We start from the raw sequence: 12,558 nt of genomic DNA, 5'->3' as shown, positions 1-12,558 counted from the left end.
ACAATGACATGAGGTTGAGTAAATGACAGAATTATTTCATTTTTGGGTGCACTATCGCTTTAAGGGTTGTTTGAATTGCATCCTCTGACATTGGGCATCATCATTTCTCAGATTTACTGTCTCTCGGATGAGTTCAGCAAGAGCACAACTGTGTTTTTGATTGTTATATACTACTGTGCAGTTAATGCAGAAAAGGACAGTCACATCCGCCGCTATGTTCGTCATCCTCTTGTGTTCGGATGCGTTGCAGAGCCGAAAGCAGAGGCGGATGACATTGAATGAAAAGAAAATCAAGCCTGCCATATGTGACCTGCAATTGAATGGTTTAATCTCAGCAGCTCAGCCATGTCTGCTTCCTGTAGCCTTGCTTCTCTCTCCTACATATTGAAAATGAGCAGCCCTCACATTACTGCATCATCCTTGTTATTTTTGCATTTGTATTTGACAGTAAAAAATAACAGAATGTGCATCAATTTTGGACGTGAAATAAAGCAAGGACGAGAGGACGTGTTTAACAATTTAGATTTCTGAGATTTTAGTCTCAGGTGACTCATTGCTTTTATAAAGTGGCACCAACAGCAATATGATTAAGGGTGAAATTGTGCAATGAATCATAATAATGGGAATAAACTACTGTTTTGCCAAGTAATATAGTCATTACTCTAACTGTAGGGGGTTTATGGGTGGCAGGAAATTTCGGGCATTAATAAAAAAGGAAACTTAGGGCATTAATAAAAAATCTATTGCGTGCTTTCTTTTTCTGCATATATAGTATGTGTTTTGTTGTAGTCAGCTGTCCAATCTATACTAAGCATAAAGCAACCTTATAAAATGAAAAATGCAAACATGATTAAATAGTGCTTTTCTCCTTTTTGTTATGGTAACTTACAACCATTAATCATACATCAGGGGAAACCATATATCATTAAAAGAAAAAATAAGTAAATAATTAGAATGGTCTCTCTGACAAAATGGCAGAAAGAAATAATGACTGTTTCCGAACAGGTAGTCCTGCTTCAAAATAATACTATTGACTGAGCTGTGTATACAATCTTTAGGAAGTCAACCAATGGATGTCTTTCTCCTACTTATAGCATGTTAAACTGATAAAGAAAGTATTTTAACATCAAAAACATTACACACATTACCTGTTTGAAAGTCAAAATTATGGTTATTGCATTTAACATGCACTTCTTTCTTTATGACGGTTGTGAATTGTTCAGCCCAGAGGATGCTGACACAGGCTGAGGAGTTTGGTCATGTCATGCCTAATACTGGTTCAGTTCACCTGTGTAACCCCGTCATGTCAGTTCACCCTGCATCATGTGTAACAGACACTATGGCATGTCTGTAGGCCAGATATAGATGCAGTGCATCTAAAACAAGAAATTGTTAAATTCATTCCATCATGTGGGAGCAGAATCATGTGTGTATGGACCTTCATATCACACCATCTCGATCGACAGCACATCAGCTGTCAGATCTGAGCCACGTGTCCTTCATCGCTCTGCCTGAGAGGTCTTGATATCCTTACTGACAAACTGTCTCTCGCTCTCTCTCTGTCGCTGTAGAAGCAGGAGGAAAGAAGCTGCGCAGCACCATCCAGAGGAGCACGGAGACGGGACTGGCTGTAGAGATGAGGAGCAGGATGACCAGGCAGGCCAGCCGCGAATCCAATGATGGAAGCATGAACAGCTACAGCTCAGAGGGAAAGTAAGTAACAAAACACGTGCAAATAGAACCCTGCTGACAAACGTAATATATATATATATAATTTATTATTATTTATTATTTAGTGGTAAATATGTGTATATATATGTCTGTATGAATTGTATAAAATATTATTAGTATTATTAAAATACATTAATTATATTAATAATTATTATTTTTATTAATTATATTATTAATAATGACTTTATGTATATTGTAAAATAACAATAATAACAATAATAAATATTGTATATTGTACCTATGCTTGTTGTAAAAAATATTCAAATAATATTACAAAAATAATACAAAAATTATAAATGTTACAATGTATATATGCATATTTTAAATAATAATAATAATAATAATTATACATTCAATAACATCTGTGACCTGTTGTCATTTACTACAGAAAATAAATTATTTAGCATTCTAACAAAAGTGGCATTGACAGTAAGGTCAATTTACAGTGAAAGTCTATGGGTCAGAGCATTGCACCAAATGTTCATAATAATAAGAATAAGAATAATAAACACTGCCACAAAGTGTACTGCCACCATAGGACTTAAACATTCAAATGTGTCTATCCAATCTTTTACCTGCTGCCATATCCATTTAGTAAGCCTATTTCGTAAGCCTGGTAACTTTTACACAAACACCAGAAAGCAACTGTTTACACTGAAAAGCACCCACTTTACAGGTAGTAATCAGAAGTTAATCTACTAACAACAGCAGTTCTACTGCAAAAAGAGCAATTTTATAGGTCAAATAAATAAATAAATAAATTTTTGTAGAGTTGAACAAATAAAACTCCTTTATCGAGCATATAATCTGCACATTTCTGATTTTCCCATAGATTTCCACTGTTAGTGCTTCCCTGTAATGCAGAATGTTTTTCTGTGATTATCCACAGCCTGTCACCTGTAACATCATACGATCAAGCTCTACTGTTTATCTAATAAGAACCTTTTCTTCTCAGCCTCATCTTTCCCGGAGTGAGACTTTCTTCTGACAGTCAGTTCAGTGATTTTCTGGATGGACTTGGCCCCGCCCAGCTTGTGGGAAGACAGACTTTAGCCACGCCCCCTATGGGTGAGTTTGTGTTTATTATTGACTTTCTATATACTTCACTGAAGTGCTTGTGTCTCCAGTCACACTCAAGTATTATCCAATATTAAAACGGCAATATTACCCATGTGTGGCTCATATATCCTTGATTTGTACCATGTCTAGGTGACATTCAGATCGGGATGGTGGAAAAGAAAGGAGCCCTAGAGGTAGAGGTCATCCGAGCCAGAGGCCTCGTGGGAAAACCAGGTTCTAAGGCACTGCCAGGTAAGTTCGGTTACGCTTTCTGATGGTGATTTCTTAGGCACCTGAACAGTCATCTCTCACGATTGAACTCTTCTCCAGCCCCTTATGTAAAGGTGTATCTACTGGAGAACGGCGCCTGCATAGCCAAAAAGAAAACAAAAGTAGCACGAAAAACACTGGACCCTCTTTACCAGCAGCAGCTGTCGTTTGAAGAGGCCCCAGGAGGAAAGGTTTTACAGGTGAAATCCCATACTTTTATTTACCAGTTTTAGGTCGTTATCTTAAGCTCATTTTGCCAATCTAAAACCTTTATCTATATAAATTTCTGGCCTCTGTCTTTCACTAGTTTTCCAATTATTGTTATTAGTGTGACTTGATATTGATGGCTGTTTATTTTCTTTCCATCGTAGATCATTGTGTGGGGAGACTACGGACGTATGGACCACAAATCCTTCATGGGAGCCGCTCAGATACTTTTAGACGATCTGGACTTGTCCAACATGGTTATTGGCTGGTTCAAGCTGTTTCCTCCCTCTTCATTGGTCGACCCAACCCTGGCCCCGTTGACCAGAAGAGCTTCCCAGTCGTCCCTCGACAGCGGGTCCGGGCCGTTCGGTCGCTCGTAGCAGTTTCCTGAAATCTAGCATTATTGTAGCAGCCATTGGGTGGAGTTTGAGATTTGCGACAGGTCCCGCCCCCCCCGGTAACACTGCATGCTTGATGTTGTGTGTTCAGAGCTTGTTTCTTAGGGGTGAAAAAAAGCGGTCCTGTTTTTGCTCGCAAAAAAATGCCGCACAAAGAGCAACCCCTAGAGGGCAGGGACGAGGCGAAGCTGGAAAATGGCCTCCTTAGCTTGAGGAACGTCACCATTCCTGCTTTTAGAACCTATTTGAAGCCATTGGAGATGAGTCTGAACTGAGAACTGACACGTCGAGTTCTTCAGAAGCCCTTTTTGAAATGGGGTGAAACCTTCTCTTCGACTTTTGCTTTCCATTTCTGTTTCTTTTAATGTTGATGTATTTGTATCTACATGGGCTAACAGTGTTCCTTGGGTCAAGCCATGCCAACAGACCCAGAAATGTACACACAAAACAAGAATATGACGTGGGAATGAGCACCTGACTCCCCAGATATGATTCTGCTAGATCATTACAGAGATGAAATGTAGGTTTGAATCATCTTTTGAGATCAAATTGAAGTACTTCTCTTGATACCGTATGAAACCTAAAGAGGAAATAACGAGTTTTCTGTTGCATGGACACAACTTTAGCTGAACTAAAAAAAAGAAAGAAAAAAAGAGTGATTAGGAAATAATTTTCTCAGACTGCTAATTGCAAAAAAAGACAACAAGATAAAAGAAAAAATGAACCGGATCAGCCATTTTCAACAATTTCTAGTATTTTTTAAAGATAAATTTCACCAGTGCATGATTTTCTGGGGGAGTGAATGCTACAGTGTGATTAAAAAACAAAAATTAAAACATGAAACCTTGTTTTTTTTGTCCTGTAGACCGTTTATTGGTCTCTCTACTGTATTTTTACAGACAAGCAGATAAATGACAAGCTTAACATTTTATTTACAGCGAAAAATCTGTTCACGTGACAAAGATGAAAAAAATAAATGTCTATGATTTGTTATTGTAAAGGCGTAAGCCTTATGAAGATGTGCAAACTGTACGTTTCTCTACTTCTCCCTTGTCCCAGGGTAAACTCTCTGTACTTCTTGCTTCCGTTGTCAGATTTTCCCCCTGATATTGTTCCAGTTCTCCTTGAAATTTTCATTTTCAGGGCTGTTGGTTTGCCACAGCTCTTGTAGTTTTAGTCTGTATATTGTTTGAAGTTCATTTGTTTAAAAAGCATGTTGAAAAGGGTTTTTGGCAACATGGCTTTGGCACATCTTACAGTAACTCAGCATGTTTTGATAAAGACGATATTTAAAAAAAAAAAAAAAAGAAGCAGTTTCTTGTACAGTGCATGTCGATGACGATCCTCTCTCCCCCTCTTCACCCTGAATTGAATTTTAGTGAGAATTAGGCAGTGGTCTCACACGGACCAGAAGGGCAGAATTCCGAATGAACATTCCACCTTGTAAAATCATTGTTGACATATTTAAGGGGAAACCGTGACCAGGGATTTTTATATCTTTACGGAAATATGAGCTGCAGTATTCCTGACAAAAGAGCCCAAAATTTCATGAGGTCTTTTTACCGGAGACGGCTGCAGCTCGCTGACTTTCGCAGTATTGTGCTGTACAGTTTTCCGAGCATGATGCTGTCTGCATAGAAATGCACATCGGGACGATGATATTGCCACACAATATAACTTTGGTTTTTATTTCTTCGTTTCAAGAAAGTAGAGGTCATTGAATATATTTTTGTTAGTTTATTTACGAGCCAAGACCTATTTATTTTTTATTTTCTATTTTTTAGTAATAATCGGAGCTTCTTGTATCTGAGAAGTGTATGAATCATAGTTTTAATGCCTGAATGGAAATATACACGGAGACATTATACCTCTTCCTTTGAAAAGAAACTTTTCTGATTAGCTTTCGGTCTGTTACTGATTTCTGTGTACGTCTGTCACAATCTACAGAATTTTAATAGCAAACTCTCTAGATATTGTCAAATTTTATGGAAGTGGGATAATGTCTCACGATGTCATTGGTATGTTCTGTTCTAATGCAAATGCCTTCTCTGTAGGTTTTTTTGTTTGTTTGTTTCTTTTTTCTTTTTGGTGCAATGTGTTCATGCCAAGGCTATGTCTTGGTCAAGTATGGTTGAGTACAGAGATTTATGTAAGTTATTTTTCAAATTAAAAAATAAAAAATGGATATTACACTGGAAAATGAGCATTCGCAAACAAAAGCAATGCGTCTCTAATGTTTCTTGACATGACATGAAAAACATACAATACACACACTCATTCACATGCATGCAATACAGCTTTTGCTTAACTTAAAAAGTGAATAGAAAAAAACTATTTGAGAAGAAGGAAAAACTGATGTGTTGTGGCTTATGTCGATGGTAACTGGTAATGTACAGTGTGCATACAAACATATATACATATAAATGTGTAATAATAACAATACATTTACGTTTTTTTTTTATTCAGTTATAGTTGTATTTTAAATGTAGTGCCAATTTTGTCCTATTGTTTTGTTTTCCTATGTTATCAAAATGATCCATATACTTAGAAAGCAATCATGCAGCTTTCCACAAACAACTAAATGACATTGTTTTTTGTTTTGTTTTGTTTTTTGTTTTTTTTCTGAAAACACATTAATCATACGGTGGATTTTGCCAGTGCTTTTTCTGTGGTTATGAGTAAGTGCTGAGATGATGGCTAAAAAGGAAGTGAACAACTGAGGGATAAAATCAGCTTCCTCTTGTTATACTTTAAAAAGATGAATGCTGGACTGTCACAACACTCGTGAGCTGACAAGACTGCTGACAAATAGAAGGTAGGTTAAACATATATATGTTAAATATATATATGAAAAATATGTTATATACCTGCATGAATGTTCAAATCAGAAGATAGGGTGTTTAAGTCATTACAAAGTCAAGCATTATAAGATAGACTAAATTGTATTAACAGTTTCATTGCTGCTTTAGTCAATATAATTCTATTTAAGTATTGGTGTTTAGTGCTGTCAAATGATTAACCATAATTAATTAATTAATCCATCCGAAATAAACGTTTTGTTTACATAATATGTGAGTGTGTACTGTGTAAATACAAACACTTGCATGCATACATTTGAGAAAAATATGCAGTTTATATATTAAATATATATCATATAAATGTATATACATGTGAATATTTTCAAATATATAGACTGTATGTGTGTGTATTTATATATGCATAATACATAAACACAGTACATATATAATGTAAACAAATACTTTGTATTTTGGATGCAATTAATCATTTGATGGCACAGTTTGGTGTTATATATCTTAAGCCACACTGACAAATAAGATAATAAAGCAATTACATGACATCTTTTTTTGCCATTTATTGCAATTGAACTTCGTCTCATCTTGCTGTTTAAACCATGAAATGTCCATATATTACAATATATCTATTGTTTTATCGTCTAAAACCCAACACATTTATTTTTGTTAAAGATTTTACTTATATGCTTGTGCATAAATCACTTGATATTTCGTCATCTAATGAAATTACATTCAGTTGTTTTGTTTTTTTGTGTCTAAATACAATACGTTTGGGGGCCACTATAGATCAAAATAATGCAGACATTCTAGGCATAATTAATAATATAGTTATGAAACCATTTGTTCCTGTAATTCCAGGTTAGTGGGACGATGATGATTCGAGCTAAACTGCATCAGCTGGCAGAAGGACTACGACGGCTCTGGTCCAGAATATGTGGTCTCTACACAACCAATGTCACAAAAAGCTGGAAGGAAAAACTTCTCCTCCTGCTGACCTGTTTCACCACCAGCCTCATTCTGAGCATCTTCCTCTTTCTCATCCTCCACTTTTCCTTCAAGTGTGCTCAGGAGGTTTCGCTTCCCTTTACTTGTGTTTTTTGTTTAAGCTTAACACCAGCCATGTATTTCTCAGAAAGGATTCGCTGTTTTGGAGCCTTGATTTTGATCTCAATGGGTATGAAACAAGTGAAGAGCCTTCTTCTCACTTTAGGAACCAGTTCAGTGATTTTCTTCAACATCCAGAACACGTTGCAGAACATGAGACTCTTTGCAAAAGGCCTCCTCTGCAACTTGGAGGAAAAGTTATTAGATATTAATACAGAACCCCTCGGGAATTATATTAAAATGCTGAAATGGGTGGGAAAGCAACTTAAAATTTACTTTACAAGCTTTCAGTTGGGGAATAACCATGCAGATTTCAAACTAAAAGCAAAGGTGGACTCCCAAGATTTCAAAATTCACCTCACCGAGGCAGAACAGACTTTAAACCAGGTCACGCAAAATGTGTTAGCACTGGCCAACACTTTGTCTTCAATAGGAAAGATACTGTCTCCAACATTAGGTCTTTTATTTCTCGTACTTCTCACTGCTCTATACCTGAGAAGATTCCACGTAGACAAAAAGTACAACAACCAATTCATCACAAAAACTTTCCGTTGTTTTGACGAAAAGCAAAAAGAAGAGGGAAAACAGTATGTCCTTCCGCTGACCAAAAGCGAATCGGAACTTTACATAGTGACTCCGTCCATTCGTCCGACGGGTCGGCGGTGGAAAGCCATGCTCAAGTTCAGTCTTCCTATATTCACTCACTGTCTCACCTGGCTGGTGTTTATCAGTCTAGACGCACTGATTTACTGGCTTATTGTAGTTCTGAGCAAGCGGCTCGGGGAACTGGAGCCACTTCGTGTTCCCGTGGGAATAAAAGTTCAGGTAAACAAAGAAGTTAAGATGTTGTTTTACGGATTCCTGGATATGTTTTTACTTTAATTCTTCATTTTTTCTATAACTAAACTGAGTGTGAACAGAACTGTAGCACTTAATGCATTGTTTACGTAATTTGGTTATAGATTACAGAATATAGATATTCTGCAGCTGTGTGAACACAAATATCTCAGTTTCTGTAGGTTTAAAGGAATTATTCACGCAGAATTGAAAATGTTGTCTAATTTACTCACCCTCATGTCGTTTCAACTGTGTATGACTTTCTTTCTTTGAAAAAAAAACAAAAAAAGGCAATGTTGTTTGGACCACAGCGTTCTGCATTCTGTGTCTTTTGTTGTTGTATTCTACAGAAGGAAGAAAGTCATAGGGTTTGTAATTGATGTCTGAATTTCATCTAATTATTTCCTTTCCATTTATCCTTTGTTTTCAAAGGAGGCCACGTTGTTTCTAGGTTTGCCTGTTGATGAAAATGCAAAAGGGGCAAACTTTTCCTACACGGTGTCTCTGTTTGAGAAGAAGTGTTTGCCTGAACCGGAACTGTGGCTCTATCAGTCTCTGGTTCCTCTGTCTGTCGTCCTGGCCTTGCTGGTTGTTCTGATTCTTCTTTCATCACAGATGGTCCAGCTCAGAGCTGTGCTGTCTGAGCAGTTTTTCTCAGATGTCGCAGAGAAAAGAGCATCCTATCTACATGCAAAAATTTTAAGAAAGCGGTGCAAGTCTAAAGCAGAAGAGCATGATGGAGCTCTGAAGACTTTAGCCATGCAGGTTGGTCAAGTGTTTTCTACTAAATATATTCAAACATCCTTAAAACCGAATATATTTTCTTGAGTATGCAAGATCTGAAGACTTGTTGTAGGGGAAAATATCATAAATGAAGTTTAAATGTATTTGTGTCGAGTGGGGCATTGACTGTTATAATGTAAATTGTATAAGCAAAATCATTTCTTTAAATATTGTTTATTATTGAATTATTTTTGTTTTTATTGCAGCCGAGTTTTTGGTGCCCCTTACTCTTCCATAAGCACTGGACAAACCTTGATGCTGTTTAAATAGGATTGAAGTTTGCAACACATCAGTCTGTTGATCAGCTCTTAACTCCAGGTTTGACATGTTGACAACACAACATTCACTCTCCTTTTTATCAAAAAGTCCACCCTGGCATTGCACTGGATACAGAAAGTAGGTGTTCTGTCATTGAACAATGAGCATATGCATATGTTTGAAACGATTTTTTATTGATTTTGAAAGACCTTCTGCTCAACAAGGCTCTAACCAGTACTATTGTGAAATATTAAAGAATTATTTTCTATTTTAATATCTATTTACGTAATTTATTCCTTTGATAGTAAAGTTGAATTTCCAAGAAACATTTCTTATGAGCATTGGTGTAAACAGTTAATACTTATATTGTATATATTTGTGTATATGTATATAGCATTTATCTTTTGTAATATATATAGCTTTTGTTTCAATTTACTCTATCCTGGCTGAATAAAAATATTTTTTCTCATGAAAAACATTAATGTCTTCTCACAGTCTGATCATGACCATATAAAATGTATTAAAACATTTTGTAGCTAAACAAATGTTTTTGACAATACTGTACGGGCGATTCAATACACAAAACAGGAGAATATCAGAACTGATCATTGTTCGTCACTAATGCATAAGTGGTCCTTCAGTCATTCCTTGCAGCACTTTTTTTTTCTTCTGTAGATGGTTCTTGAGTTGCATGTATAGATTTTGGGGTTCTCCAGTTTATGGTTCTCTGCACACACCACAGGGCTTTCCAACCTAAAAAATGTATCGTCCCATGCCCAGTTTTGTGAACAGTTGCCCATTTTCATAAACCACGTTCCCCCTTGAGATTGTGACCACTGGCTGCCCATCACACAGCATTCCCTCAAAAATGTTATAGTCTTTGCTGAAATCTCCCTAAAAACAACATAAGGTTAGGTTATACAAGATTATGCAAATTGACTTACTAACTATAATTTATATAGAAAGTATAAGTTTGTGTGTAAATAAAAAAATACATTTGTTATAATAATAATAAAATATAATAAATAGATTATTATTAGCATGCACTGTAGGCTATTGCCCATCAATTATCGTAATATATTAAAACAAATGACTTTAATAAATCACTAGAAGGACCTCTGAGCCCATTTACAGTGTGTAAAATGGCACACTAGTTTTTCAGCCCAAATCTGTTAGTTTCCACATTCAGCATTTTTTTAACCATTCTATTGCTGTATCAGCACAGTTCAAAGAATGAGCTCCGAGTGGCCATCTGTCTCCAGCACTGAGACAAACCAGCAAAAACAAAGTTTTACAATTAACACACCAGCTATCATCTTAAAAAGCTAATTTAGAAAGATAGTAAAAGTTATGCATTCCATCGACTGACACTGTGCAAAGAATATTCATTTTAATACCCTATTCAGCTTGACTAAGAACTTGTCTGTACATAAGTTTCCATTAATTGATTTATGAATAACAATTGCATACCTTTTGCATTATACCATTTCATGCATTTCATGCTTTTTGTTTTTGCATCTATTTTGCTGTGAATGACAATAAATATTCCAGCATTTCAAAATGATTAATGCTACAGTCCCAAAATTGAGAGTAAAGGTATTGAAATATATTGCCTAAAATACTGTAACTCCTTCTTATCTTCTGACAGCTTTGTTTTCTTTTTTTCTTTAATTTATGTTGCTTGCAGAAAAACACAGATTCCTTGGTTTGCAAAATGAGTATAAAGCTGACCACACATTCTGTATTGCTCTGTGAACTTCGGTAAAGCTGAAATATGTAACATTTTCAACGATAAAAAACCTTGTTGTCTTGAAAACTCTTAATGTTTTGAACACTATGTAGAGCTATGAAAATGTCCCTAACCTGTGCTCTGTCTTTGTTAATCAATGCCTGACGAGCGGCATGTGCAGACTTCCTTTTTGAAAATTGTTATGCATTTTCATAGTTAGAAATCACATTGTTTAGCTGGTGGATTATTCAATGTATTAATATTGATAATTGTAATAACGGTGTTTTAGAGCCTAGGAATAGGCTAACCCATTCAGGAGGTAAAATCACAACACTTTAACCTAATAATTAGTCCTATCTGAAGGATAGATAACCATGATATTTCACAATTGAATGAACTCTCATTACAATCAAATGTGAGGTACAGTTAGAAGAAGCTTTAAATCTAAACTTAAAGTGTAGGTTTATTCAAGTATTGTGGATAACTGTCTTGCTCTTCATTATTTTTTGCTAGGAATATGCATCCAGTTGACCCTAATTGTCTAATATGGAGCCAGAAACGTCACCGTTCTCTTATTAGCACATCTTACACAAGAGCTCAGTTCTTATTAACGCAACGCTGCTATGTACTAAATTTCAGCACATTACTCTTCGCTGCTTAACTCACATCGGCGGTTGGTTATTTGCCTAAAGGGAGCTAGCCCAGATTCACAGGGAAAAGGAGCAGCAATGTGGCCCAATTACATAAGACCTACGGCCGTCTGCTGTTTCCGTCCTCTCCTCTCATGCATGAGCTTTACAAACGACATGTTTGAGCAGGAAAAACGCTTCAGTTTCTCCATTTATGGTCACGTGTTTGCAGCCGTTCTGCTGTGTTAATGCTTTGTCATGGCAACATCTGCCTCAGTACTTCCAGCACCTATAGAACCTGTATGAGCCCATTCATGCAGAAACATATTTGAAATATTTGAACCTACACACATTACATTTCAAAGAATTTTTAGCTTTTAAAGCAAACTTTGCCCATTTATTTTACTATTTATGTCAGGTCTTAATATGTGACTAAGGAGAACCCCTGAAAAAACTGAAGTATATGGATACAAATGTAAAACGATATGTCAACTAATTGGCTAAAAAACGTATTTAAAGTGATGTAAAAAGCTGAAACATTGCTGACTTGTTCAACTACAAATAAACTCAAGCACTCATGAAATGAAGCTTTGTAAAAGCTGAAGCCCATGAAATGAGAAGGCTGGATTTTGAATTATACAGTCACAACTTGATGCCACATTGGTGTGTAACAATAAGGCATTGATTTTGAAAATGTTGTGTTAGTGTAAGTTACTACATGTGTGCAGTTTACATTGTAC

The 12,558-nt window shown here is 36.1% G+C and overlaps 2 protein-coding genes across 22 annotated transcripts in view; both read left to right on the top strand.

Annotated features, from left to right (window-relative positions):
* LOC127975014 (regulating synaptic membrane exocytosis protein 2) overlaps positions 1-5,884 on the top strand; it is a 144,930-nt gene extending 139,046 nt beyond the window's left edge. For all 21 annotated transcript variants that reach the window (XM_052578741.1, XM_052578726.1, XM_052578724.1 and 18 more), the window contains 5 exons: positions 1,572-1,713; positions 2,687-2,799; positions 2,941-3,042; positions 3,121-3,260; positions 3,432-5,884. In XM_052578741.1, coding sequence (XP_052434701.1) covers positions 1,572-1,713; positions 2,687-2,799; positions 2,941-3,042; positions 3,121-3,260; positions 3,432-3,647 — 713 coding nt within the window. In that variant the 3' untranslated portion in view covers positions 3,648-5,884. The remainder of the gene's footprint in view (positions 1-1,571; positions 1,714-2,686; positions 2,800-2,940; positions 3,043-3,120; positions 3,261-3,431) is intronic.
* Positions 5,885-6,368: 484 nt separating this feature from the next.
* On the top strand, positions 6,369-10,006 carry LOC127975243 (dendritic cell-specific transmembrane protein). Its single transcript, XM_052579140.1, has 4 exons — positions 6,369-6,480; positions 7,337-8,407; positions 8,852-9,184; positions 9,409-10,006. The coding sequence occupies exons 2-4, from the start codon at positions 7,349-7,351 to the stop codon at positions 9,466-9,468; spliced, it is 1,452 nt and encodes a 483-aa protein (XP_052435100.1). The 5' UTR covers positions 6,369-6,480; positions 7,337-7,348; the 3' UTR covers positions 9,469-10,006.
* The last annotated feature ends 2,552 nt before the right edge of the window (positions 10,007-12,558 follow it).

Source organism: Carassius gibelio, chromosome B16, assembly GCF_023724105.1.
Source record: "Carassius gibelio isolate Cgi1373 ecotype wild population from Czech Republic chromosome B16, carGib1.2-hapl.c, whole genome shotgun sequence".
Lineage (NCBI taxonomy): Eukaryota > Metazoa > Chordata > Actinopteri > Cypriniformes > Cyprinidae > Carassius > Carassius gibelio.
The sequence above is the reverse complement of the archived record's forward strand: the minus strand, read 5'-3'. Positions and strand labels throughout refer to the sequence as shown.

Excerpts from the sequence above, each read along its gene's own strand:
- LOC127975243 (XM_052579140.1), top strand. The coding sequence starts at position 7,349 with ATGATGATTCGAGCTAAACTGCATCAGCTGGCAGAAGGACTACGACGG. Across the intron at positions 8,408-8,851 it reads CCGTGGGAATAAAAGTTCAG|GAGGCCACGTTGTTTCTAGG; the intron begins GTAAACAAAGAA and ends TTGTTTTCAAAG. Across the intron at positions 9,185-9,408 it reads TGAAGACTTTAGCCATGCAG|CCGAGTTTTTGGTGCCCCTT; the intron begins GTTGGTCAAGTG and ends TTTTTATTGCAG.